The 27,867-nt window shown below is 42.0% G+C and overlaps 1 protein-coding gene across 21 annotated transcripts in view; it reads left to right on the top strand.

Moving 5' to 3' along the window:
* The window catches only part of capt (adenylyl cyclase-associated protein 1), a 424,491-nt gene that overhangs the window by 192,171 nt on the left and 204,453 nt on the right, over positions 1 to 27,867 (top strand). For 3 of the 21 annotated variants that reach the window (XM_071690529.1, XM_071690528.1, XM_071690527.1), the window contains exon 1: positions 18,335 to 19,298. The exons of the other annotated variants lie outside the window; for them this stretch is intronic. In XM_071690529.1, coding sequence (XP_071546630.1) covers positions 18,350 to 19,298 — 949 coding nt within the window. In that variant the 5' untranslated portion in view covers positions 18,335 to 18,349. Of the gene's footprint in view, positions 1 to 18,334; positions 19,299 to 27,867 lie in introns of those variants that run through there. 21 annotated transcript variants of the gene reach the window in all.

Here is a 27,867-nt window from a genome sequence, read left to right as displayed (position 1 = left end):
AATGATCAGACATCCCTCCAGTTGCACCTCTCAGCACATTAACATCCAAAAGTCTCTCTTTCGCGCGCCTGTCAATTAACACGTAATCCAATAACGCTCTCTGGCCATCTCTCCTACTTACATAAGTATACTTATGTATATCTCGCCTTTTAAACCAGGTATTCCCAATCATCAGTCCTTTTTCAGCACATAAATCTACAAGCTCTTCACCATTTCCATTTACAACACTGAACACCCCATGTATACCAATTATTCCCTCAACTGCCACATTATTCACCTTTGCATTCAAATCACCCATCACTATAACCCGGTCTCGTGCATCAAAACCACTAACACACTCATTCAGCTGCTCCCAAAACACTTGCCTCTCGTGATCTTTCTTCTCATGCCCAGGTGCATATGCACCAATAATCACCCATATATATATATATATATATATATATATATATATATATATATATATATATATATATTATATATATATATATATATATATATATATATATATATATATATATATATATATATGAGCAAGGTTATTAGGCACAATAGGATTGAGAGACAAGTTATTTGGGATGTAAATTTAAATGGAGAAAAATTGGAGGAAATGAAGTGTTTTAGATATCTGGGAGTGGACTTGGCAGCGCATGGAAGCGGATGTGAGTCACAGGGCGAAGGTTCTGGGAGCGATGAAGAATGTGTGAAAGGAGAGAACATTATGTCGTAGAGCAAAAGATGGGTATGTTTGAAGGAATAGTGGTTCCAACAACATTATATGGTTGCGAGGCATGAGCTATAGATAGGGTTGTACGGAGGAGGGTAGATGTGTTGGAAATGAAATGTTTGAGGACAGTATGTGGTGTGAGGTGGTTTGATCGTGTAAGTAATGAAAGGGCAAGAGAGATGTGTGGAAATAAAAAGAGTATGGTTGAGAGAGCAGGCTTGTTGAAATGGTTTGAACATACGGACAGAATGAATGAGGAAAGGTTGACAGAGAGGATATACGTGTTAGAAGTGGAGGGAACAAGGAGATGCGGGAGACCAAATTGGAGGTGGAAGGATGGAGTGAAAAAGATTTTGAGCGATCGGGGCATGAACATACAGGAGGGTGAGGCGTGCAAGGAATAGAGTGAATTGGAACGATGTGGTATACCGGCGTCAACGTACTGTTAGTGGACTGAACCAGGGCATGTGAAACGTCTGGAGAAAACCATGGAAAGTTCTGTGGAGCCTGGATGTGGAAAGGAAGCTGTGGTTTCGGTGCATTACACATGACAGCTAGAGAGCGAGTGCGAACGAATGTGGTCTTTTTTGTCTGTTTACCTGGCGCTACCTCGCTGAAGCAGGTGTTAGCGATGCTGTTTCCTGAGTGGCAGGGTAGCGCCAGGATGGATGAATGCAAGCAAGTATGAATATGTTCATGTATATATATATGTATATGTTTGTGTATGTGTATATATATGTACGTATATGTTAGAAAGGATCACAATTTTGCGCGTAATCAAGTATATTCCTCTGAGTCCACGGGGAAAATGAAACACAAATTCCAGTGTGTGTGTGTGTGTGTGTGTGTGTGTGTGTGTGTGTGAAGTGCTGACGCGGAAAGCGGCGATTAAGTTCAATATATATATATATATATATATATATATATATATATATATATATATATATATATATATATATATGTGTGTGTGTGTGTGTGCTTATGATGATAGAGTGGCAGATATAGGTGTTTTGGTCGAGGTGGTGTGCAAAGTGAGAGGGTTAGGGAAAATGGTTTGGTAAACAGAGAAGAGATAGTAAAAGCTTTGCGGAATATGAAAGCCGGCAAGGCAGCAGGTTTGGATGGTATTGCAGTGGAATTTATTAAAAAGGGGGGTGACTGTATTGTTGACTGGTTGGTAAGGTTATTTAATGTATGTATGATTCATGGTGAGGTGCCTGAGCATTGGCGGAATGCTTGCATAGTGCCATTGTACAAAGGCAAAGGGGATAAGAGTGAGTGCTCAAATTACAGAGGTATAAGTTTGTTGAGTATTCCTGGTAAATTATATGGGAGGGTGTTGATTGAGAGGGTGAAGGCATGTACAGAGCATCAGATTGGGGAAGAGCAGTGTGGTTTCAGAAGTGGTAGAGGATGTGTGGATCAGGTGTTTGCTTTGAAGAATGTATGTGAGAAATACTTAGAAAAGCAAATGGATTTGTATGTAGCATTTATAGATCTGGAGAAGGCATATGATAGAGTTGATAGAGATGCTCTGTGTAAGGTATTAAGAATATATGGTGTGGGAGGCAAGTTGTTAGAAGCAGTGAAAAGTTTTTATCGAGGATGTAAGGCATGTGTACTTGTAGGAAGAGAAGAAAGTGATTGGTTCTCAGTGAATGTCGGTTTGCGGCAGGGGTGTGTGATGTCTCCATGGTTGTTTAATTTGTTTATGGATGGGGTTGTTAGGGAGGTGAATGCAAGAGTTTTTGAAAGAGGGGCAAGTATGCAGTCTGTTGTGGATGAGAGAGCTTGGGAAGTGAGTCAGTTGTTGTTCGCTGATGATACAACGCTGTTGGCTGATTCATGTGAGAAACTGCAGAAGCTGGTGACTGAGTTTGGTAAAGTGTGTGAAAGAATAAAGTTAAGAGTAGGTGTGAATAAGAGCAAGGTTATTAGGTACAGTAGGGTTGAGGGTCAAGGCAATTGGGAGGTAAGTTTGAATGGAGAAAAACTGGAGGAAGTGAAGTGTTTTAGATATCTGGGAGTGGATCTGGCAGCGGATGGAACCATGGAAGCGGAAGTGAATCATAGGATGGGGGAGGGGGCGAAAATCCTGGGAGCCTTGAAGAATGTGTGGAAGTCGAGAACATTATCTCGGAAAGCAAAAATGGGTATGTTTGAAGGAATAGTGGTTCCAACAATGTTGTATGGTTGCGAGGCGTAGGCTATGGATAGAGTTGTGCGGAGGAGGGTGGATGTGCTGGAAATGAGATGTTTGAGGACAATATGTGGTGTGATGTGGTTTGATCGAGTAAGTAATGTAAGGGTAAGAGAGATGTGTGGAAATAAAAAGAGCGTGGTTGAGAGAGCAGAAGAGGGTGTTTTGAAATGGTTTGGGCACATGGAGAGAATGAGTGAGTTAAGATTGACCAAGAGGATATATGTGTCGGGGGTGGAGGGAACGAGGAGAAGTGGGAGACCAAATTGGAGGTGGAAAGATGGAGTGAAAAAGATTTTGAGTGATCGGGGCCTGAACATGCAGGAGGGTGAAATGCGGGCAAGGAATAGTGAATTGGACCGATGTGGTATACCGGGTCCACGTGCTTGAATCAGGGCATGTAAAGCGTCTGGGGTAAACCATGGAAAGTTGTGTGGGGCCTGAATATGGAAAGGGAGCTGTGGTTTCGGGCATTATTACATGATAGCTAGAGACTGAGTGTGAACGAATGTGGCCTTTGTTGTCTTTTCCTAGCGCTACCTCGCACACATGAGGGGGGGAGGGGGATGTTATTCTATGTGTGGCGAGGTGGCGATGGGAATAAATAAAGGCAGACAGTATGAATTATGTACATGTGTATATATGTATGTGTCTGTGTGTGTATATATATGTGTACATTGAGATGTATAGGTATGTATATTTGAGTGTGTGGACGTGTATGTATATACATGTGTATGGGGGTGGGTTGGGCCATTTCTGTCGTCTGTTTCCTTGCGCTACCTCGCAAACGCGGGAGACAGCGACAAAGCAAAACAAAAAAGAAATATAATATATATACATATATATATATATATATATATATATATATATATATATATATATATATATATATATATATATATACATGCAGATATGGTATGAGTTAGCATCATTACTGGTGGTGGTGATGCAGATGGCGTGCGGTCTGCCAGTTTGATAGCCTAGGCCAACCGTTATTTAGCAGCCGTACTCAGACAGGTAGGCTAGCATTGGGCTCTCTCGTCACTGTACTGGGATCCGGGACTGCTGCCTCAGTCTGCAGCATGTCAGTAATTACACTAGCTTGATGGGAGTGCATTACGTTCGTGGGTGGCCATGTGATACAAGACGAGAAGTATGCTGTACGGAGGAAGGTGGGGCTGGTGGAGTCAACGTAATGAGTTAACGGTTCTCCGGCTGTTTTGTTCTTGTGTGTGTGTGTGTATGTGTATACCTGGCAGGCAGAGTCATCCCCTGCCCCAGGCCATGCTGTGTACTCTGTGCACCACCCACCCACCCATGTCCGTAGGCCCGCTGTTGCTTCTGCTGATGAACTTCTGCCCAGTCAACAGTCCACGCTGCCACCGTCGGGTGTCGCACTGGCACGATGGTTGTACTGTTTCCACAAACTGCAACGTAATCGACAACTTAGAGTATTAATGGGGCAGTTACTCAACACAGGATACCATAAGCCTCTCGAAACTGTTGTGTTAGCAGGACTTACCAGGAATATACGTTTTTCAAGTTGTCAAGGAGGATTGATTTAAGTGTTATCTAACAAGAGGTACTCCAAGATATATATATATATACGTGTATATATATATATATGTGTACGTGTAGGAAGAGAGGAAAGTGATTGGTTCTCAGTGAATGTAGGTTTGCGGCAGGGGTGTGTGATGTCTCCATGGTTGTTTAATTTGTTTATGGATGGGGTTGTTAGGGAGGTAAATGCAAGAGTCCTGGAAAGAGGGGCAAGTATGAAGTCTCTTGGGGATGAGAGAGCTTGGGAAGTGAGTCAGTTGTTGTTCGCTGATGATACAGCACTGGTGGCTGATTCATGTGAGAAACTGCAGAAGCTGGTGACTGAGTTTGGTAAAGTGTGTGGAAGAAGAAAGTTAAGAGTAAATGGGAATAAGAGCAAGGTTATTAGGTACAGTAGGGGTGAGGGTCAAGTCAATTGGGAGGTGAGTTTGAATGGAGAAAAACTGGAGGAAGTGAAGTGTTTTAGATATCTGGGAGTGGATCTGGCAGCGGATGGAACCATGGAAGCGGAAGTGGATCATAGGGTGGGGGAGGGGGCGAAAATTTTGGGAGCCTTGAAAAATGTGTGGAAGTCGAGAACATTATCTCGGAAAGCAAAAATGGGTATGTTTGAAGGAATAGTGGTTCCAACAATGTTGTATGGTTGCGAGGCGTGGGCTATGGATAGAGATGTGCGCAGGAGGATGGATGTGCTGGAAATGAGATGTTTGAGGACAATGTGTGGTGTGAGGTGGTTTGATCGAGTAAGTAACGTAAGGGTAAGAGAGATGTGTGGAAATAAAAAGAGCGTGGTTGAGAGAGCAGAAGAGGGTGTTTTGAAATGGTTTGGGCACATGGAGAGAATGAGTGAGGAAAGATTGACCAAGAGGATATATGTGTCGGAGGTGGAGGGAACGAGGAGAAGAGGGAGACCAAATTGGAGGTGGAAAGATGGAGTGAAAAAGATTTTGTGTGATCGGGGCCTGAACATGCAGGAGGGTGAAAGGAGGGCAAGGAATAGAGTGAATTGGAGCCATGTGGTATACAGGGGTTGACGTGCTGTCAGTGGATTGAATCAAGGCATGTGAAGCGTCTGGGGTAAACCATGGAAAGCTGTGTAGGTATGTATATTTGCGTGTGTGGACGTGTGTATGTACATGTGTATGGGGGGGGGGGGGTTGGGCCATTTCTTTCGTCTGTTTCCTTGCGCTACCTCGCAAACGCGGGAGACAGCGACAAAGTATAAAAAAAAAAAAAAAAAAAAAAAAAAAATATATATATATATATATATATATATATATATATATACTTTGTATGTAACTGTGATCTTGGTGAAATCGTATTTTGCCACTAAGTGTGAAGAATAAAAAAGATATTGTATTTCAATAAGGTGCGTATAAAATTTTTGAGAAACTGAAGTGTATGATAGCGGAGGTGATTTGGAAAGAAGCTTATGAGATCGTTTTCTCTAAATCTGTTCCATCGCGGTAATGATCATGGTAATGATAATATGAATATTATTATTACCTCCATCTTATGGCCAGTGTTTATATAAACTAAGCGTGCATGTGGTCTTTTAACAAACAATGAAGAACAGTGTTTGTGTTGTATATCACATGAGCGGTGAATGGAGAGGCTCATTCCTTCCATTTACAGGTCTAACCATTTGTAATCGTCGTGGGGTCGGTGGTACCTTGGCTTCTATAATGAAGAGTAGCCTTGAAAACTCCCAGACGCAGAAAACGAATTCAGATGCAGGTGTGAGGTACATCAGTTTTACTGTAGCGTATCAACAAAGCTGTAAGTGGCTGGGGGTCGCGTGGGATCTCCCCTCCAGACCAGCGGTGAATAACGGACTTAATTAAGGAAGCAAGCAATGCATGTAGTGAATACTGGTGTTATTGATAGTACTAGTGGCTGGTGTTATGGATGACTGCGATGTGCGACACCTCACCATGTTCGGGTTGTAGCTTCTGCCACAGCTGGAGCAGGATTCACAAGAGCCTTAACATAGGTTAACTATCAACACTTTTAGGAGATTTAGATCCTTTTGCACATTACCAAACGTTTTTCCATTTGGAAGAAATATACTTACATGTTCACGGACAGTATACAGAACATACTATAGAGAGCCGAGGAATAACAGGATACTGGATATGTAGATTTTGTGCCTTATAATTTTCTCACATTGAAAGTAATACAGAGTGGTTGTGTCCTCTCATAATTCAATTGCTGGTATTTACTGATTGGTCATTGCTCAGTGGCGCTGCCAAATTTATGGTACATTTAAGAATTTTTTTTTTTTTTTTTTTTTTTTTTTCTCCAAAAGAAGGAACAAAGAAGAGGGCCAGGTGAGGATATTTCCTCAAAGGCCCAGTCCTCTGTTCTTAACGCTACCTCGCTGTCGCGGGAAATGGCGGATAGTATGAAAAAAAAAAAAAAAAAATATATATATATATATATATATATATATATATATATATATATATATATATATATATATATATGTTTTTTTCATGCATATTTGCCTTATCCCGCGTAAGCGAGGTAGCGTTAAGAACAGAGGAGTAAGCATTAGAGGGTATATCCTCACTTGGCCTACCTCTCTGTTCCTTCTTTTAGAAAATCATAAACGGGAGGGGAGGATTTCCAGCCCCCGCTCCCTCCCCTTTTAGTCGCCTTCTACAACGTTAGGGAATACGTAGGAAGTATTCTTTCTCCCCTATCCCCAGGGGTATATATATATATATATATATATATATATATATATATATATATATATATATATATATATATATGTCATAGTGGTGCGCATGATGTAGTATATGCAAAAAAAAAAATGAAACGATAAGTTCCCGAGTGTACTTTTATGTAATAACCACATCGTCACGGGATATACAGGAATGAGATAAAAGACGTAGAATAGTTAGTTGATATATGTGTATTTTTGCCACATAGCGTCCTAGCTACGTCTCTGCGTTGTATATCAAATGGCTGTTACATTTCTTTCTTTTATCTTTCCTGATGATGTGATTACTACACGAAAGCGCACTTGGGAACTTATTGTGTTTCATTTTCCTCGTGGACTCATATGAATATTCCAATATATATATATATATATATATATATATATATATATATATATATATATATATATATATATATATTTTATATTTATTTATTTTGCTTTGTCGCTGTCTCCCGCGTTTGCGAGGTAGCGCAAGGAAACAGACGAAAGAAATGGCCCAACCCACCCCCATATACGTGTATATACATACACGTTCACACATGCAAATATACATACCTATGAATCTCAATGTACACATATATATACACACACACACACATACATATATACCCATGCACACAATTCACACTGTCTGCCTTTATTCATTCTCATCCCCCTCACCCTCATGTGTGCGAGGTAGCGCTAGGAAAACACAACAAAGGCCCCATTCGTTCACACTCAGTCTCTAGCTGTCATGCAATAATGCCCGAAACCACAGCTCCCTTTCCACATCCAGGCCCCACACAGCTTTCCATGGTTTACCCCAGACTCTTCACATGCCCTGATTCAATCCACTGACAGCACGTCAACCCCGGTATACCACATCGATCCAATTCCCTCTATTCCTTGCCCGCCTTTCACCCTCCTGCATGTTCAGGCCCCGATCACTCAAAATCTTTTTCACTCCATCTTTCCACCTCCAATTTGGTCTCCCACTTTTCTTCGTTCCCTCCACCTCTGACACATATATCCTCTTGGTCAATCTTTCCTCACTCATTCTCTCCATGTGCCCAAACCATTTCAAAACACCCTCTTCTGCTCTCTCAACCACGCTCTTTTTATTTCCACACATCTCTCTTACCCTTACATGACTTACTCGATCAAAGCACCTCACACCACATATTGTCCTCAAACATCTCATTTCCAGCACATCCACGCTCCTGCGCACAACTCTCTCCATAGCCCACGCCTCGCAGCCATACAACATTGTTGGAACTACTAGTCCTTCAAACATACCCATTTTTGCTTTCTGAAATAATGTTCTCGACTTCCACACATTCTTCAAGGCTCCCAGGATTTTCGCCCCCTCCCCCACCCTATGATTCACTTCCGCTTCCATGGTTCCATCCGCTGCCAGATCCACTCCCAGATATCTAAAACACTTTACTTCCTCCAGTTTTTCTCCATTCAAACTTACCTCCCAATTGACTTGACCCTCAACCCTAATGTACCTAATAACCTTGCTCTTATTCACATTTACTCTTAACTTTCTTCTTTCACACACTTTACCAAACTCAGTCACCAGCTTCTGCAGTTTCTCACATGAATCAGCTACCAGCGCTGTATCATCAGCGAACAACAGCTGACTCACTTCCCAAGCTCTCTCATCCCCAACAGACTTCATACTTGCCCCTCTTTCCAAAACTCTTGCATTTACCTCCCTAACAACCCCATTCATAAACAAATTAAACAACCATGGAGACATCACACACCCCTGCCGCAAACCTACATTCACTGAGAACCAATCACTTTCCTCTCTTCCTACACGTACACATGCCTTACATCCTCGATAAAAACTTTTCACTGCTTCTAACCACTTGCCTCCCACACCATATATTCTTAATACCTTCCACAGAGCATCTCTATCAACTCTATCATATGAAAGCAATGCATATATATATATATATATATATATATATATATATATATATATATATGAATATATTTATTTATTTATTATACTTTGTCGCTGTCTCCCGCGTTAGCGAGGTAGCGCAAGGAAACAGACGAAAGAATGGCCCTACCCACTCACATACACATGTATATACATCCACACACGCACATATACATACCTATACATCTCAACGTATACATATATATACACACAGACATATGCATATATACACATATACATAATTCATACTGTCTGCCCTTATTCATTCTCGTCGCCACCCCGCCACACATGAATTAACAATCCCCTCCCCCCGCATGTGCGCGAGGTAGCACTAGGAAAAGACAACAAAGGCCACAGTCGTTCACACTCAGTCTCTAGCTGTCATGTATAATGCACCGAACCACAGCTCCCTTTCCACGTACAGGCCCCACAGAACTTTTCATGGGTTACCCCAGACGCTTCACATGCCCTGGTTCAATCCATTGACAGCACGTCGACCCCGGTATACCACATCGTTCTAATTCACTCTATTCCTTGCACGCTTTTCACCCTCCTGCATGTTCAGGTCCCGATCACTCAGAATCTTTTTCACTCCATGTTTCCACCTCCAATTTGGTCTCCCACTTTTCGTTCCCTCCACCTCTGACACATATGTTCTCTTTGTCAATCTTTCCTCACTCATTCCCTCCATGTGACCAAATCATTTCGAAACAACCTCTTCTGCTCTCTCAACCACACTCTTTTTATTTCCACACATCTTTCTTACCCTTTCATTACTCACTCGATCAAACCGCCTCACACCACATATTCTCCTCAAACATCTCAAATCCAGCACATCCACCCTCCTGCGCACAACTCTATCTATAGCCCACGCCTCGCAACCATATAACATTGTTAGAACCACTATTCCTTCAAACATACCCATTTTTGCTTTCCCAGATAACGCTCTCGACTTCCATACATTTTTCAACGCTCCTAGAACTTTTGCCCCCTCCCCCAACCTATGATTCACTTTCGCTTCCATGGTTCCATCCGCTGCCAAATCCACTTCCAGATATCTAAAACACTTCACTTCCTCCAGTTTTTCTCCATTCAAACTTACCTCCCAATTGACTTGCCCCTCAACCCTACTGTACCTAATAACCTTGCTCTTATTCACATTTACTCTCAGCTTTCTTCTTTCACACACTTTACCAAACTCAGTCACCAACTTTTGCAGTTTCTCACCCGAATCAGCCACCAGCGCTGTATCATCAGCGAAAAACAACTGACTCATTTTCCAAGCTCTTTCATTCACAACAGACTGCATACTTGCCTCTCTTACCAAAACTCTTGCATTTACCTCCCTAACAACCCCAATCATAAACACATTTAACAACCATAGAGACATCACACACCCCTGCCGCAAATCAACATTCACTGAGAACCATTCACTTTCCTCTCTTCCTACTCGTACACATGCCTTACATTCTCGATAAAAACTTTTCACTGCTTCTAACAACTTGCCTGTCACACCATATATTCTTAATACCTTCCACAAAGCATCTCTATCAACTATATCATATGCCTTCTCCAGATCCATAAATGCTACATACAAATCCATTTGCTTTTCTAAGTATTTCTCACATACATTGTTCAAAGCAAACACCTGATCCACACATCCTCTACCACTTCTGAAACGACATTGCTCCTCTCCAATCTGATGCTCTGTACATGCCTTCACCCTCACAATCAATACCCTCCGATATGATTTCCCAAGAATACTCACCAAACTCATACCTCTGTAATTTGAGCACTCACTTTTATCCCGTTTGCCATTGTACACTGGCACTATGCAAGCATTCCGCTAATCCTCAGGCACCTCACCATGAGTCATACATACATTAAATAACCTTACCAACCAGTCAACAATAAAGTCATCCCCTTTTTTAATAAATTCCACTGCAATACCATCCAAACCCGCTGCCTTGCCGGCTTTCATCTTCCTCAAAGCTTTACTACCTCTTCTCTGTTTACCAAATCATTCTCCCTAACCCTCTCACTTTGCACACCACCTCGACCAAAACACCCTATGTCTGCCACTCTGTCATCAAACACATTCAACAAACCTTCAAAATACTCACTCCATCTCCTTCTTACATCACCACAACTTGTTATCACCTCCCCATTAGCCCCCTTCACTGATGTTCCCATTTGTTCCCATGTCTTACGCACTTTATTTACCTCCTTCCAAAGTATCTTTTTATTCTCCCTAAAATTTAACGATACTCTTTCAGCCCAACTCTCACTTGCCCTCTTTTTCACGTCTTGCACCCTTCTCTTGACCTCCTGCCTCTTTCTTTTATACCTCTCCCAGTCATTTGCATTATTTCCCTGCAAAAATCGTCCAAATGCCCCTCTCTTCTCTTTCACTAATAATCTTACTCCTTCATCCCACCACTCACTACCCTTTCTAATCTGCCCACATCCCTCGCTTCTCATGCCACAAGCATCTTTTACACAAGCCATCACTGCTTCCCTGAATACATCCCATTCCTCCCCCACGCCCCTTACGTCCTTTGGTCTCACCTTTTTCCATTCTGTACTCAGTCTCTCCTGGTACTTCCTCACACAAGTCTCCTTCCCAAGCTTACTTACTCTCACCACTCTCTTGACCCCAACATTCTTCTTTTCTGAAAACTCTCTACAAATCTTCGCTTTCGCCTCCACAAGATAATGATCAGACATCCCTCCAGTTGGACCTCTCAGCACATTAATATCCAAAACTCTCTTTCGCGCGCCTATCAATTAACACGTAATCCAATAACGCTCTTTGGCCATCTCTCCTACTTACATACGTATACTTATGTATATCTCTTTTTAAACCAGGTATTCCCAATCATGTGCATCTCTCTTTTTATACCAGGTATTCGCAATCACCAGTCCTTTTTCAGCACATAAATCTACAAGCTCTTCACCATATCCATTTACACCACTGAACATCCAATGTACACCAGTTATTCCCTAAACTGCCACATTACTCGCCTTTGCATTCAGATCACCCATCACTATAACCCGGTCTCGTGCATCAAAACTACTAACACACTCAGTTGCTCCCAAAATATTTGCCTGTCATGATCTTTCTTCTCATGCCCAGGTGCATATGCACCAATAATCACCCATCTCTCTCCATCCACTTTCAGTTTTACCCATATCAATCTAGAGTTTACTTTCTTACACTCTATTACATACTCCCACCACTTCTGTTTCAGGAGTAGTGCTACTCCTTCCCTTGCTCTTGTCCTCTCACTAACTCCTGACTTTAATCCCAAGACATTCCCAAACCACTCTTCTCCTTTACCCTTCGTTTCACTCAGAGCCAAAACATCCAGGTTCCTTTCTTCAAACATACTACCTATCTCTCCTTTTTTCTCATCTTGGTTACATCCACACACATTTAGACACCCCAATCTAAGCCTTCGAGGAGGATGAGCACTCCCCGCGTGACTCCTTCTTCTGTTTCCCGTAAAAGGGGAAACAGAATATATATATATATATATATATATATATATATATATATATATATATATATATATATATATATATATATATTTTTTTTTTTTTCCGCTGTCTCCCGCGTTTGCGAGGTAGCGCAAGGAAACAGACGAAAGAAATGGCCCAACCCACCCCCATACACATGTATATACATACGTCCACACACGCAAATATACATACCTACACAGCTTTCCATGGTTTACCCCAAACGCTTTACAAGCCCTGATTCAATCCACTGACAGCACGTCAACCCCGGTATACCACATCGATCCAATTCACTCTATTCTTTGCCTTCCTTTCACCCTCCTGCATGTTCAGGCCCCGATCACACAAAATCTTTTCACTCCATCTTTCCATATATATATATATATATATATATATATATATATATATATATATATATATATATATATATATATATATATTCCTATGAATCCACTGGGAAAACGAAACACGATAAGTTCCCAAGTGTACTTTCGTGTAATCGACAATCGCATGTTTACCAAATGGCGTCCTAGCTTCGTCTCTTCGATGTATATCAACTGACTTATATTTCTCTCTTGTGTCTCCTCTGATGATCTGGTTATTACACGAAAGTGCCCTTAGGAACTTATCGTGTTTCATTTTCCCCGTGGACTCATAGGAATATCTTGATCACGCGCAAAATTGTGATCCTTTCAAATATATATATATATATATATATATATATATATATATATATATATATATATATATATATATATATATATATGTATATATATATATATATATATATATATATATATATATATATATATATATATATATATATATATATATCCCTGGGGATAGGGGAGAAAGAATACTTCCCACCCTTTCCTCAAGTGTCGTAGGCGACTAAAGGGGACGGGAGCGAGGGGCCAGAAACCCTCCCCTCCTTGTATTTTAACTTTCTAAAAGGGGAAACAGAAGAAGGAGTCACGTGGGGAGTGCTCATCCTCCTCGAGGGCTCATAGTGGTGTGTCTAAATGTGTGTGGATGTAACCAAGATGAGAAAAATGGAGAGATAGGTAATATGTTTGAGGAAAGGAACCTGGATGTTTTGGCTCTGAGTGAAACGAAGCTCAAGGGTAAAGGGGAAGAGTGGTTTGGGAATGTCTTGGGAGTAAAGTCAGGGGTTAGTGAGAGGACAAGAGCAAGGGAAGGAGTAGCAGTACTCCTGAAACAAGAGTTGTGGGAGTATGTGATAGAGTGTAAGAAAGTAAACTCTAGATTGATATGGGTAAAACTGAAAGTGGATGGAGAGAGAGGGGTGATTATTGGTGCATATGCACCTGGGCATGAGAAGAAAGATCATGAGAGGCAAGTGTTTTAGGAGCAGCTGAATGAGTGTGTTAGTGGTTTTGATGCACAAGACCGGGTTATAGTGATGGGCGATTTGAATGCAAAGGTGAGTAATGTGGCAGTTGAGGGAATAATTGGTATACGTGGGGTGTTCAGTGTTGTAAATGGAAATGGTGAAGAGCTTGTAGATTTATGTGCTGAAAAAGGACTGGTGATTAGGAATACCTGGTTTAAAAAGCGAGATATACATAAGTATACGTGTGTAAGTAGGAGAGATGGCCAGAGAGCGTTATTGGATTGAGTGTTAATTGGTAGGCGCGCGAAAGAGAGACTTTTGGATGTTAATGTGCTGAGAGGTGCAACTGGAGGGATGTCTGATCATTATCTTGTGGAGGAGAAGGTGAAGATTTGTAGGGGTTTTCAGAAAAGAAGAGAGAATGTTTGAGTGAAGAGGGTGGTGAGAGTAAGTGAGCTTGGAAGGAGACTTGTGTGAGGAAGTACCAGGAGAGACTAAGTACAGAATGGAAAAAGGTGAGAACAAAGGAGGTAAGGGGAGTGGGGGAGGAATGGGATGTCTTTAGGGAAGCAGTGATGGCTTGCGCAAAAGATGCTTGTGGCATGAGAAGCGTGGGAGGTGGGTTGATTAGAAAGGGTAGTGAGTGGTGGGATGAAGAAGCAAGATTATTATGAATGAGAAGAGAGGGGCATTATATCGGAAAGCAAAAATGGGTATGTTTGAAGGAATGGTGGTTCCAACAATGTTGTATGGTTGCGAGGCGTGGGCTATGGATAAAGTTGTGCGCAGGAGGGTGGATGTGCTGGAAATGAGATGTTTGAGGACAATGTGTGGTGTGAGGTGGTTTGATCGAGTAAGTAATGTAAGGGTAAGAGAGATGTGTGGACATAAAAAGAGTGTGGTTGAGAGAGCAGAAGAGGGTGTTTTGAAATGGTTTGGGCACAGGGAGAGAATGAGTGAGGAAAGATTGACCAAGAGGATATATGTGTCGGAGGTGGAGGGAACGAGGAGAAGTGGGAGACCAAATTGGAGGTGGAAAGATGGAGTGAAAAAGATTTTGAGTGATCGGGGCCTGAACATGCTGGAGGGTGAAAGGCGGGCAAGGAATAGAGTGAATTGGATTGATGTGGTATACCGGGGTTGACGTGCTGTCAGTGGATTGAGTCAGGGCATGTGAAGCGTCTGGGGTAAACCATGGAAGGTTATGTGGGGCCTGGATGTGGAAAGGGAGCTGTGGTTTCGGGCATTATTGCATGACAGCTAGAGACTGAGTGTGAACGAATGGGGCCTTTGTTGTCTTTTCTTAGCGCTACCTCGCACACATGAGGGGGGAGGGGATGGTATTCCATGTGTGGCGAGGTGGCGATGGGAATGAATAAAGGCAGACAGTGTGAATTGTGTGCATGGGTATATATGTATGTGTCTCTGTGTGTATATATATGTGTACATTGAGATGTATAGGTATGTATATTTGCGTGTGTGGACGTGTATGTATATACATGTGTATGGGGGTGGGTTAGGCCATTTCTTTCGTCTGTTTCCTTGCTCTACCTCGCAAACGCGGGAGACAGCGACAAAGCAAAATTAGTAAATGAAATAAATATTTTTTTTTTTTTTTTTTTTTTTTTGCCGCTCTCTCCCGCGTTTGCGAGGTAGCGCAAGGAAACAGACGAAAGAAATGGCCCAACCCACCCCCATACACATGTATATACATACGTCCACACACGCAAATATACATACCTACACAGCTTTCCATGGTTTACCCCAGACGCTTAACATGCCTTGATTCAATCCACTGACAGCGCGTCAACCCCGGTATACCACATCGCTCCAATTCACTCTATTCCTTGCCCTCCTTTCACCCTCCTGCATGTTCAGGCCCCGATCACACAAAATCTTTTTCACTCCATCTTTGCACCTCCAATTTGGTCTCCCTCTTCTCCTCGTTCCCTCCACCTCCGACACATATATTCTCTTGGTCAATCTTTCCTCACTCATTCTCTCCATGTGCCCGAACCATTTCAAAACACCCTCTTCTGCTCTCTCAACCACGCTCTTTTTATTTCCACACATCTCTCTTCCCTTACGTTACTTACTCGATCAAAGCACCTCACACCACATATTGTCCTCAAACATCTCATTTCCAGCACATCCATCCTCCTGCGCACAACTCTATCCATAGCCCACGTCTCGCAACCATACAACATTGTTGGAACCACTATTCCTTCAAACATACCCATTTTTGCTTTCCGAGATAATGTTCTCGACTTCCACACATTCTTCAAGGCTCCCAGGATTTTCGCCCCCCTCCCCCACCCTATGATCCACTTCCGCTTCCATGGTTCCATCCGCTGCCAGATCCACTCCCAGATATCTAAAACACTTCACTTCCTCCAGTTTTTCTCCATTCAAACTCACCTCCCAATTGACTTGACCCTCAACCCTACTGTACCTAATAACCTTGCTCTTATTCACATTTACTCTTAACTTTCTTCTTTCACACACTTTACCAAACTCAGTCACCAGCTTCTGCAGTTTCTCACATGAATCAGCCACCAGCGCTGTATCATCAGCGAACAACAACTGACTCACTTCCCAAGCTCTCTCATCCCCAACAGACTTCATACTTGCCCCTCTTTCCAAAACTCTTGCATTCACCTCCCTAACAACCCCATCCATAAACAAATTAAACAACCCTGGAGACATCACACACCCCTGCCGCAAACCTACATTCACTGAGAACCAATCACTTTCCTCTCTTCCTACACGTACACATGCCTTACATCCTCGATAAAAACTTTTCACTGCTTCTAACAACTTGCCTCCCACACCATATATTCTTAATACCTTCCACAGAGCATCTCTATCAACTCTATCATATGCCTTCTCCAGATCCATAAATGCTACATACAAATCCATTTGCTTTTCTAAGTATTTCTCACATACATTCTTCAAAGCAAACACCTGATCCACACATCCTCTACCACTTCTGAAACCACACTGCTCTTCCCCAATCTGATGCTCTGTACATGCCTTCACCCTCTCAATCAATATCCTCCCATATAATTTACCAGGAATACTCAACAACCTTATACCTCTGTAATTTGAGCACTCACTCTTATCCCCTTTGCCTTTGTACAATGGCACTATGCACGCATTCCGCCAATCCTCAGGCACCTCACCATGAGTCATACATACATTAAATAACCTTACTAACCAGTCAACAATACAGTCACCCCCTTTTTTAAGGGTAAACAGAGAAGAGGTAGTAAAAGCTTTGCGGAAGATGAAAGCCGGCAAGGCAGCAGGTTTGGATGGTATTGCAGTGGAAAATAAATAAATATATATATATATATATATATATATATATATATATACGAATAAAGTGTATATGAACGCGCACCTTCATAGAACATACAAACCTCCAACAGCCAGGATCGAACCTGGGACCCCTTGTGCAAGAGGCAGGCATGCTAACCGCTAGGCTAAGGGACTGTATAATAGGAATCAACTATTCGAAATACCAAGTACTCGAATACCCTTCGTCTCACAATGGTGAGCAACCGGGTCTATCGGTTGTTTCCGAACAGAACACATAGCCAGCAGATAGCGTTTTACCGAACCTGACTGTACAACGCGGAGTTATATGAATACGAATAAAGTGTATATGAACGCGCACCTTCATAGAACATACAAACCTCCAACAGCCAGGATCGAACCTGGGACCCCTTGTGCAAGAGGCAGGCATGCAAACCGCTAGGCTAAGGGACTGTATAATAGGAATCAACTATTCGAAATACTAAGTACTCGAATACCCTTCGTCTCACAATGGTGAGCAACGGGGTACAGTTAGGTTCGGTAAAACGCTATCAGCTGGCTGTGTGTTCTGTTCGGAAACAACCGATAGACCCCGTTGCTCACCATTGTGAGACGAAGGATATTCGAGTACTTAGTATTTCGAATAATTGTTTCCTATTATACAGTCCCTTAACCTAGCGGTTAGCATGCCTGCCTCTTGCACAAGGGGTCCCAGGTTCGATCCTGGCTGTTGGAGGTTTGTATGTTCTATGATATATATATATATATATATATATATATATATATATATATATATATATATATATATATATTATATATATATGATAATGAAGGGAGTATGATTGTCGTCAGCATAGTGTAAAGGTGATCAAAGATTGTATGTGATCCTTTGTAGCACACATTATAGTTACAAGATATAGTTCAGAGGGTATTATTATGGATTAATGGTGGATGCATTACTACTGAAGGAGTGCGTGAAAGACCAACACCCAACCATCAGCTTCAGTACCGCTATGGGATCTGCTACAAGTAGTCACCAAGATGATAACCATCATGTGCACCACCCCACAGACTCTGGCTGGTGTGGTCGCTACCGGGACCCGCCCCACCAGAGTGTCAGTGACCACAGCTATGGCCGTAGACGTGGCCACCGTCATGGCCGTCCCGGCAGCGTAAGCTTGGACGAAGAAGACAGCTCACCAGGGGATGGGTCCTCAAGTGCACGGAGCAGCAGCAGTGACTCACGGGGGTCGTGCTCTCAGTGCTCGTGCAGTGACTGTAATGCGCAGCCCACACCCCGCCCACGCCCCAGCCACTCTTCACCAACTGGGAGAAGCCACACTCCGCCACGGCTAGCTGACACTAACCTGGGTGATGAGTATAAACAGGATGTGGTGATCCGTGGACTGGGTGACCTCTGGGTGCCAGATGGTAGTATTGGCCGCCCGCAGGGACCCTGTGGCCACTCACCAGACGCTGACCGGTCGCGTTATACACTGCGTGGAGACACCCCCTGTAGCCCATCACAGATCACACATGCAACTTCCAAAACCCACGGGTCTGTCGTGCCAGATAGACGTTATGATTTACCTGAAGCAGTACAGAAGGCCCTCATTGACTCTAAAGGCACGGACATCCACAGAGGGGAGGTTGGCGTGATGGCAGGAAGCCAACAAGTTCAACGAAATCCCAGACACCGCCTCCCTCAAACTTTGCCCTCTTCTGTCTCTCACAATAATAAGCGGGGGCGTTCCAGTTCCAAACAAGAGGAGAGAAACAAGACCGATCTTGTCCAGGTTTTAGCAAGTGGGCGTCAGCACCCAGAGCACTGGGAAGAGGCTGGCCACTGCAGAGGTATGAACCGGGAGCTCACACTTTTGAGGAACCTCACAGAGCCGCGCCATTTCCATCCCCGACACCTGGGCTACTGCAGTTGGACACGCCCATGGGAACACGACCACAGTAAGTGGATGGCAGCCATTAACATTCCGTCTTTTTCCGATATTGTGTTCATAGTGTAGAATGATCAAATCTGCGCCTCGCTTGGTTCCTCTCTGTCCACTGTAAAAGACTATGCAAAATTGATTCCATGGGAAAATTAAAGTAATTTAGTTTTTGGTCACAAACATGATTTATGGATCGGCCATAGTCCCCATCCAAAAGTTGGTGGACATGATATTCGGGAGTATTGTCCGTCACACCCGTATCTGCTGTACTGCCGCTTTAGAGTTAGCTTGGCGACACTGCTGTATGTAGTGTATGGTAATAATGCTCAGTTTGGAATGATTTTTGGTTAAAATCTGATGATTTTGCCATTTGTGACTTGATACTGTATCAGGAGGCAGAGCTCAGTGGTATTGGTAACCTGATGATGCTCTTATTGTTACGTGATGGTCACATAACTAAGGTGAGTGTAGTCTGGTGATGGTGGTAGGGACGTAGGCTACTAGTGCTGCGGTAGATGGTGATGCTGTAGGTCTACTTAAACGATGATTGTTAATTATGATGATAATGACAATAGTAATGATGAAGGTTTTTCTGAATCAGTTGCAACCAAATATAGTAAGAATACACATCCGAGACATTAGGGTTGTATTAAAAAAAAGGGCGGAAAAAGAGGTTAAATGGGCAAACATCGCACAAACGTGTGGATGAAATATTGGTGACGCTCACAGTTGGGGGGGTTGTGCGAGCTCTCATGGGTTCGATGCGGTTGTGGTGCCGAACTCGGGAACGAGGGATATCAGGTGGTAGGAGGTGGCGATGGCAAGTGTGTTGTATTAGTATCTTCCTGAACTGTTGGGTGAGGGCCAAGTTATGACTGGAGACTCCGGTGTGTTGAGCACTTCTGATGGCGTAGGAGGGACCAAGGATGATCTTTCGTGTCTGTTTTTCTCTATTTTTCACGTTTTCTAGTTGCTTCTGTTTCGTGGTATATAATGTCTAATAAGACCAGGCTGGGGAGGCATAGATGAGATTGGGAAGAGTGAAAGTTGTACATATGTTCGTAAGTTCAGGCGTAAAAGTGTCTTGAGTCTCCAAAGAATTTATAGACTGCAGCTGGAAGATATGATAATGATACGAGCGTGTTTCTTCCTGGGTAGTGTATTATCCATAGTGACAATGGAGAAGCTAGGTGAATTGAACATTCTGAAGGAGGTTAAAGCCTAGGGACAAGATTGTAGGTAGGGCATGGTTGGAAGAAAGGCTGATGTGCATGACTACGGTCTTGGTACGATTGATGCTGACAGGGTTGGCGTTGGTCCAGCTCTAGAGGTTGTTCAGGATGTTGTGGAGGGCGATGTTGTCGGTGTAATGCGTGGCTGTAGCCTGACACTGATGCTGTGGGTTTTGCCCTCTGCTGTTGTGGGTGTAACCTGCTGCTGCTGGGGTGTAGCCTGATGTTGCTACTGTGGACCTAGCCTGATGGTTCTGTGCATTTAGCGTGATGCTGCAACTAGGAGTGTAGCTTGATAATGTTGCTCTGGATCTACCCTGGAGACTCTTTGGTTGTAGCCTGATGATTGGCTGCTTCATGATCTTCCAGATGAAATCGATGATGACGATAATGGTGGTCTTGTGTAATCTAATAATGATAATGGTAGGTGGGTGTAGTCTAATGATAATGGTGGTCTTGTGTAATCTAATAATGATAATGGTAGGTGGGTGTAGTCTAATGATAATGGTGGTCTTGTGTAATCTAATAATGATAATGGTAGGTGGGTGTAGTCTAATGATAATGGTGGTCTTGTGTAATCTAATAATGATAATGGTAGGTGGGTGTAGTCTAATGATAATGATGGGCGTGTGTAGTCTAATGATGATAATGGTGGGTGGGTGTAGTCTAATGATGATAATGGTGGTCTTGTGTAATCTAATAATGATAATGGTAGGTGGGTGTAGTCTAATGATAATGGTGGTCTTGTGTAATCTAATAATGATAATGGTAGGTGGGTGTAATCTAGTGATAATGATGGGTGTGTGTAGTCTAATGATGATAATGGTGGGTGGGTGTAGTCTAATGATGATAATGGTGGGTTTGTGTAGTCTAATGATGATAATGGTGGTTGGGTGTAGTCTAATGATGATAATGGTGGTCTTGTGTAATCTAATAATGATAATGGTAGGTGGGTGTAGTCTAATGATAATGATGGGTGTGTGTAGTCTAATGATGATAATGGTAGGTGGGTGTAGTCTAATGATGATAATGGTAGGTGGGTGTAGTCTAATGATGATAATGGTGGTCTTGTTTAATCTAATAATGATAATGGTAGGTGGGTGTAGTCTAATGATAATGATGGGTGTGTGTAGTCTAATGATGATAATGGTGGGTGGATGTAGTTTAATGATGATAATGGTGGTTGGGTGTAGTCTAATGATAATGGTGGGTGGGTGTAGTCTAATGATAATAATGGTAGGTGGGTGTAGTCTAATGATGATAATGGTGGGTGTGTGTAGTCTAATGATGATAATGGTGGGTGTGTAGTCTAATGATGATAATGGTAGGTGGGTGTAGTCTAATGATGATAATGGTGGGTGGGTGTAGTCTAATGATGATAATGGTAGGTGGGTGTAGTCTAATGATGATAATGGTGGGTGGGTGTAGTCTAATGATGATAACGGTAGGTGGGTGTAGTCTAATGATGGTAATGGTGGTTTTGTGTAATCTAATAATGATAATGGTAGGTGGGTGTAGTCTAATGATAATGGTGGGTGTGTGTAGTATAATAATGATGATAATGGTGGGTGTGTGTAGTATAATAATGATGATTATGGTGGGTGGATGTAGTTTATTGATGATGATAATGGTGGGTTTATGTAGTCTAATGATGATGATAAGGGTGGATGGGTGTAGTCTAATGATAATGATGGGTGTGTGTAGTCTAATGATGATAATGTGGTGGGTTTAGTCTAATGATGATAATGGTGGGTGTGTGTAGTCTAATAATGATGATAATGGTAGGTGTGTGTAGTCTAATAATGATGATTATGGTGGGTGGGTGTAGTTTATTGATGATAATGGTAGGTTTATGTAGTCTAATGATGATGATAAGGGTGGATGGGTGTAGTCTAATGATGATAATGGTGGGTGTGTGTAGTCTAATAATGATGATAATGGTGGGTGGGTGTAGTTTATTGATGATGATAATGGTGGGTTTATGTAGTCTAATGATGATGATAAGGGTGGGTGGGTGTAGTCTAATGATGATAATGGTGGGTGTGTAGTCTAATGATGATGATAATGGTGGATGGGTGTAGTTTATTGATGGTGATAATGGTGGGTGGGTGTAGTCTAATGATGATGATAATGGTGGGTGTGTATATTCTAATGATGATGATAATGGTGGGTGGGTGTAGTTTATTGATGATGATAATGGTGGGTGGGTTTAGTTTATTGATGATGATAATGGTGGGTGTATGTAGTCTAATGATGATGATAATGGTGGGTGTGTGTAGTCTAATGATGATGATAATGGTGAGGGTGTATATTTTAATGATGTTTTGGGTGTGTGTATAGTCTAATGATAATGATAATGGTCTGTGGGTGAAGTCTGTTGATGATAATGGTGGGTGTGTGTAGTCTAATGATGATAATGTTGGGTGGATATAGTTTATTGATGATGATAATGGTGGGTGTCTGTAGTCTAATGATGATGATAATGGTGGGTGTGTGTATTCTAATGATGATGATAATGGTGGGTGGGTGTAGTCTAATGATGATAATGGTGGTTGGGTGTAGTTTATTGACGATGATAATGGTGGGTGTGTGTAGTCTAACGATGATGGTAATGGTGAGTGTGTATATTCTAATGATGATATGGTGAGTGTGTGTAGTCTAATGATGATGATAATGGTGGGTGGGTGTAGTTTAGTAGTTTATTAATGATAATGGTGGGGATGTGTAGTCTAATGATAATGGTGGGTGTGCTTAGTCTAATGATGATAATGGTGGGTGTGTGTAGTCTAATGATGATGATAATGGTGGGTGGGTGTAGTCTAATGATGATAATGGTGGGTGTGTGTAGTCTAATGATGTTCATAATGGTGGCTGTGTGTATTCTAATGATGATGATAATGGTGGGTGTGTTGTCTAATGATGATGATAATGGTGGGTGGGTGTAGTTTATTGATGATTATGGTGGGTGTGTGTAGTCTAATGATGATGATAAGGTGGGTGTGTGTAGTTTATTGATGATGATAATGATGAGTGTGTGTAGTCTAATGATGCAAACTGATGAAGCTTGGTGATAATTCTCTGCTTAGCTTGTTGATGCTGCTGCTGTGGGTATAGGTTATTGATGAGGATGGTGTGGGTTTCACCCTGATGTTGAGATGTATTAGTTAGAGTAGCTATCCACTGGCGCATATACAGACTATCCTGCCTCATCGCATTGCAAGATTAGACAGTGCGGCACCTATGCAGGATAAGAATGACGACCCTAGCCAGGGTAACGTTGGTTGCAGTCGAGTTATTCTTGGTAGATGGCATTCAGTAATTTCTCTGCGTGATGATTACATTGTGACTTCAAAGCTGAGTGTGGCTGTCATGTGCCTTAGTTGATGGCAAGCTGTTAGCAATAGCATTGTTTAACATGACCCGTCATATGATTGCTGCTAGGGTACTACCAAGTTTGTATAACAACGGAAAATTTTCTTTACAGATAGTTCAGAAAGAGCGTGACCGTTCAAAAATCTCATTTTTCCCTTAAGGACAAGGTAACCTGCTAATTGTGCTTGGCTTTAGTTACACACGGTGATCATTGTGGAAAGAAGAGACGCGGTTTGTGGAGTGGGTTTTGATTGTACTGACCCTCGACACCGGATGCCATAGTGACAGTTGTGGCCTCTTACTCATGTCCTCTACCTTTTCCCGTCTTTTCTCCTCTCCTGTCTCTCTCTTACGACTCACACTTTTTCTCTTTCCCCACTCTGTACACATTTTCAGGCAAAACATGTATGACCCTATAGAAACCATGGGATTCCAAGGAAACATTTGACATTATTATAAGTTGTCATGCGTTTTATGTAAACGAGAGGCTGACGAGCAGAATATAAGCAAGTCTTATGACAGTAATTGTTCTGAAGGTGGAATACACCTTTAGGAGGGCAGTTATAGGTGTTCTCAGACTTCCCCATAGTTATGTCGTTAGGGATGCGACGAGCTGGTTACATCGGTATGTGATTATTTCAGCTGGTGTAGGTGTGTATTCCAGTGGCTTCACTCTTGCCATACTTCGATCAGCGTGATATATTTCATTGTATGTATTACCCCACAGTATATTAACATTTAGAACTGATGAGCTAATGTACGTAATATGCCTTGTGAGTTGTAGTTTCCTGAGGTCGAAGATATTGTGGCTGGTTCAGTGTGAAGTATTTAGTAAGTGGTAACTGCGGCAGCGTAGCTCAGCTGATTATGGCGAGGGCGAGGCTAGCCTGGCGTTCCAACTTCGACAAGCTGTTAGACGGTGGGGCTGTGCCTCGCTTGCTGTTTGGTGCTGTGTATCTGTGCTGTTGTGAATTTAGTTGCATACGTAAAGCTGTTTTGTAGTGCGAAGGAAGTGCAGCCATAATGTCTGGTAAGTGCGAGTAGAAAGGGGGAAGGGTAATTATGGGTTGACACTGGTGACATTTGGGTAAGGGGGGTAGGGGTTCCCAGTCGTAACCCAACCTTCGATAACATCTTCATGTGCAGCACATTAATGTCAGCTTGAAATGTTTGGTGCAAAGATTAGTTATATTATTTCAGGTCATTTAACTTTTTCATGATTTTTACATATATATTTTAATCCTCTTTAAAGCATACATTGATTTGGCGTAGGTAATGAGATGAATATCGGGCTTGGTGGAAAAGTGAGGACTAAACATGTAGAAATTTGATACTGTTTTTGACAGGTGATGTTGCAGCTGCAGCCGCCTTACATGTATATCTCCCCCTTAAAGTTCTGCCATTTGTTTTGCGATTGTGCAGAAGCAGCAGCAAAAAGTGCTTGTTTCAATTGAAAAGATAAGAAGTAGGAGATGGCAGTGTAGCTTAAACAGATGTTTGCAACATTACTCCGTTGGAATTGATTGCACTACAACCAATTGGTTATTTCATGCGGGTATTGTTCGAGCGGCGGTGACGTCATGAGTGAGTGCCTGGCCTGCTGGTAAACTTTACGTTTTGAACCTGTTGGTTCACTAATGAGATGTCTGTTTGATGAGGATGCAGACTTTGTCTGTGATGAATAAGTACTAGTAGTCATAAATATGTTAGGGACGAGTTTACATGTGTAAGGGTTGGAGTGGCTTTAACGGTGGTGAGCCCGGTGATCCGTGGGGGAGCCACCCAGGTGGCCATGACACTGGTTATGTTGATGTACACCTGCTGCATAATGCTACTCACAGCTATAACGATGTTAAATCCACACCTCTCAACTCGACTAGTAGGGATGGTTATTACATGTAGATGTATGGTGGTAGTTATAGGGTAACGAAGGAATTATAGTAATAAGGGATCGAAGAGAATATGAAGAAGGGGAGGGGAATTGCCACGGGAAAACTGCCATGTCAGGATGGTACGTGGGGCGAGGGGGCCCGATGTTCTTCGCACACAGTTTAAGAAGTCATGTACATACGTGTTTGAAGTGTTTGTGACGTTTTTATCACACGTCATCTGTTGATGTCACTCTATATATTGTATTTGTAAAGTTTGCATTATTAAGTTCCAGCTTCTTTGTAATGAAATCGTTGGTCTTTAATTAAAATTGATTCATGTAACAAATTGATTTTCTGTATCTATTATTTTCTTAATTTTCATGTGACAGATTTCTTTAAAATAAATTTGTTTTGACTTACTAATTGTGTGGTATTGACATTTGTATCTTTTAACTTGAAAATATGACTTGCTTTTTACTATCTTTTCGTTCTGCGTCTGATCCATTTCTATATCTACACGCTGATTCTTTTACTGTTTCCAAATTTTTACCAGTTATTTCTGTATTTCGCTTATTCCTGTCATATGGCCTCAACTCCTTTCCTTCTTGTCTCATTCTGAACTGCAGTTTTTCACTCGGCTTGTCTTTTCCTTAAACGTTTATTATTTTTTCACAACTTTCCTTTGTTCAACTGTGTAAGTTCGTGTTCTTTATATTTGTTGACTTCTTTGTCTTGCCTCACAGCTTACTGATCTCACATTGAAATACATAGTTTTTGAATATCATTTATTTTTTGGTTTGGCTGCTTTCTCTCGCATCTTTTCAATTTACTATTTTTGTTTACAGAGTAATTATTGAATAACATTAGTTTACCAAGAAATTTATACACACACAAACACTCTTTGGTGATAAATATCAGAGTAGCTTTCAAGTAAGTGGATGAGGAAATATTAAGCAAGCTGTCCATATCCTTCATAAAGCCAGAACTAGAACATGCCTCTCAAGTTTGGTCACCACACCTAAATATGAACAAAAGCTAATGGGGTAGGTCCAGCACAGGGCAATGACGAGTGCACCAGAATTAAGAGGGCTGAGTTACAGAGAAAGGTTAGAGACTTAGAATTTGCCCACCCTGGAAGAGACCTGATCACAACCTTTAAGTTTTTAAAATAGATCTTAGAGAGATGTAGATGCAGGGATAGAGCAATCAGAGGATAAAAGTTGCAATTAAGCCAAAAATTTGTTTAAAGAGAAGTTGAAAACTTCTACAATTGTAGTGGATGAATGGAATGACTGAAGACATGGTTGATGCAGTGCTTGCTTAAATTTGAGACATGATGGAAGAGAATGTTCAAGAGTGTAAAAATCCCTCCTCACAATGCAAATAGTTGAATACTTATAGTTCATTAAGTTAACTTGAAAACATACACTCATTTGAATATGGACTGTACCTGAACATATTTGTGGATGAAAGTAAAGAATGAGAAAGATTACATTGACGTACAAGGAGATGTAGACCTTAGACCCCAAAGTTGATCTGATACATGGTTAATGAAATTCAACCCATGTGCATGGAAAGTAGTGTGGATGGAATGTAGTGGTTGATAGAGCAGAAGAGGGTGTTTTGAAATGGTTTGGGCACATGGAGAGAATGAGTGAGGAAAGAATGACCATGAGGATATATGTGTCGGAGGTGGAGGGAACGAGGAGAAGTAGGAGACCAAATTAGAGGTGGAAAGATGGAGTGAAAAAGATTTTGTGTGATCGGGGCCTGAACATGAAGGAGGGTGAAAGGAGGGCAAGGAATAGAGTGAATTGGATCGATGTGGTATACCGGGGTTGACGTGCTGTCAGTGGGTTGAATCAGGGCATGTGAAGCGTCTGGGGTAAACCATGGAAAGCTGTGTAGGTATGTATATTTGCGTGTGTGGACGTGTATGTATATACATGTGTATGGGGGTGGGTTGGCCCATTACTTTCGTCTGTTTCCTTGCGCTACCTCGCAAACGCGGGAGACAGGCAAAAAAAAAATATATATATATATATATATATATATATATATATATATATATATATATATTTTTTTTCATACTATTCGCCATTTCCCACGA

This window comes from Panulirus ornatus, chromosome 48 (assembly GCF_036320965.1).
Source record: "Panulirus ornatus isolate Po-2019 chromosome 48, ASM3632096v1, whole genome shotgun sequence".
Classification (NCBI taxonomy): Eukaryota; Metazoa; Arthropoda; class Malacostraca; order Decapoda; family Palinuridae; genus Panulirus; species Panulirus ornatus.
This window is presented reverse-complemented; position numbering and strand designations above follow the sequence as displayed.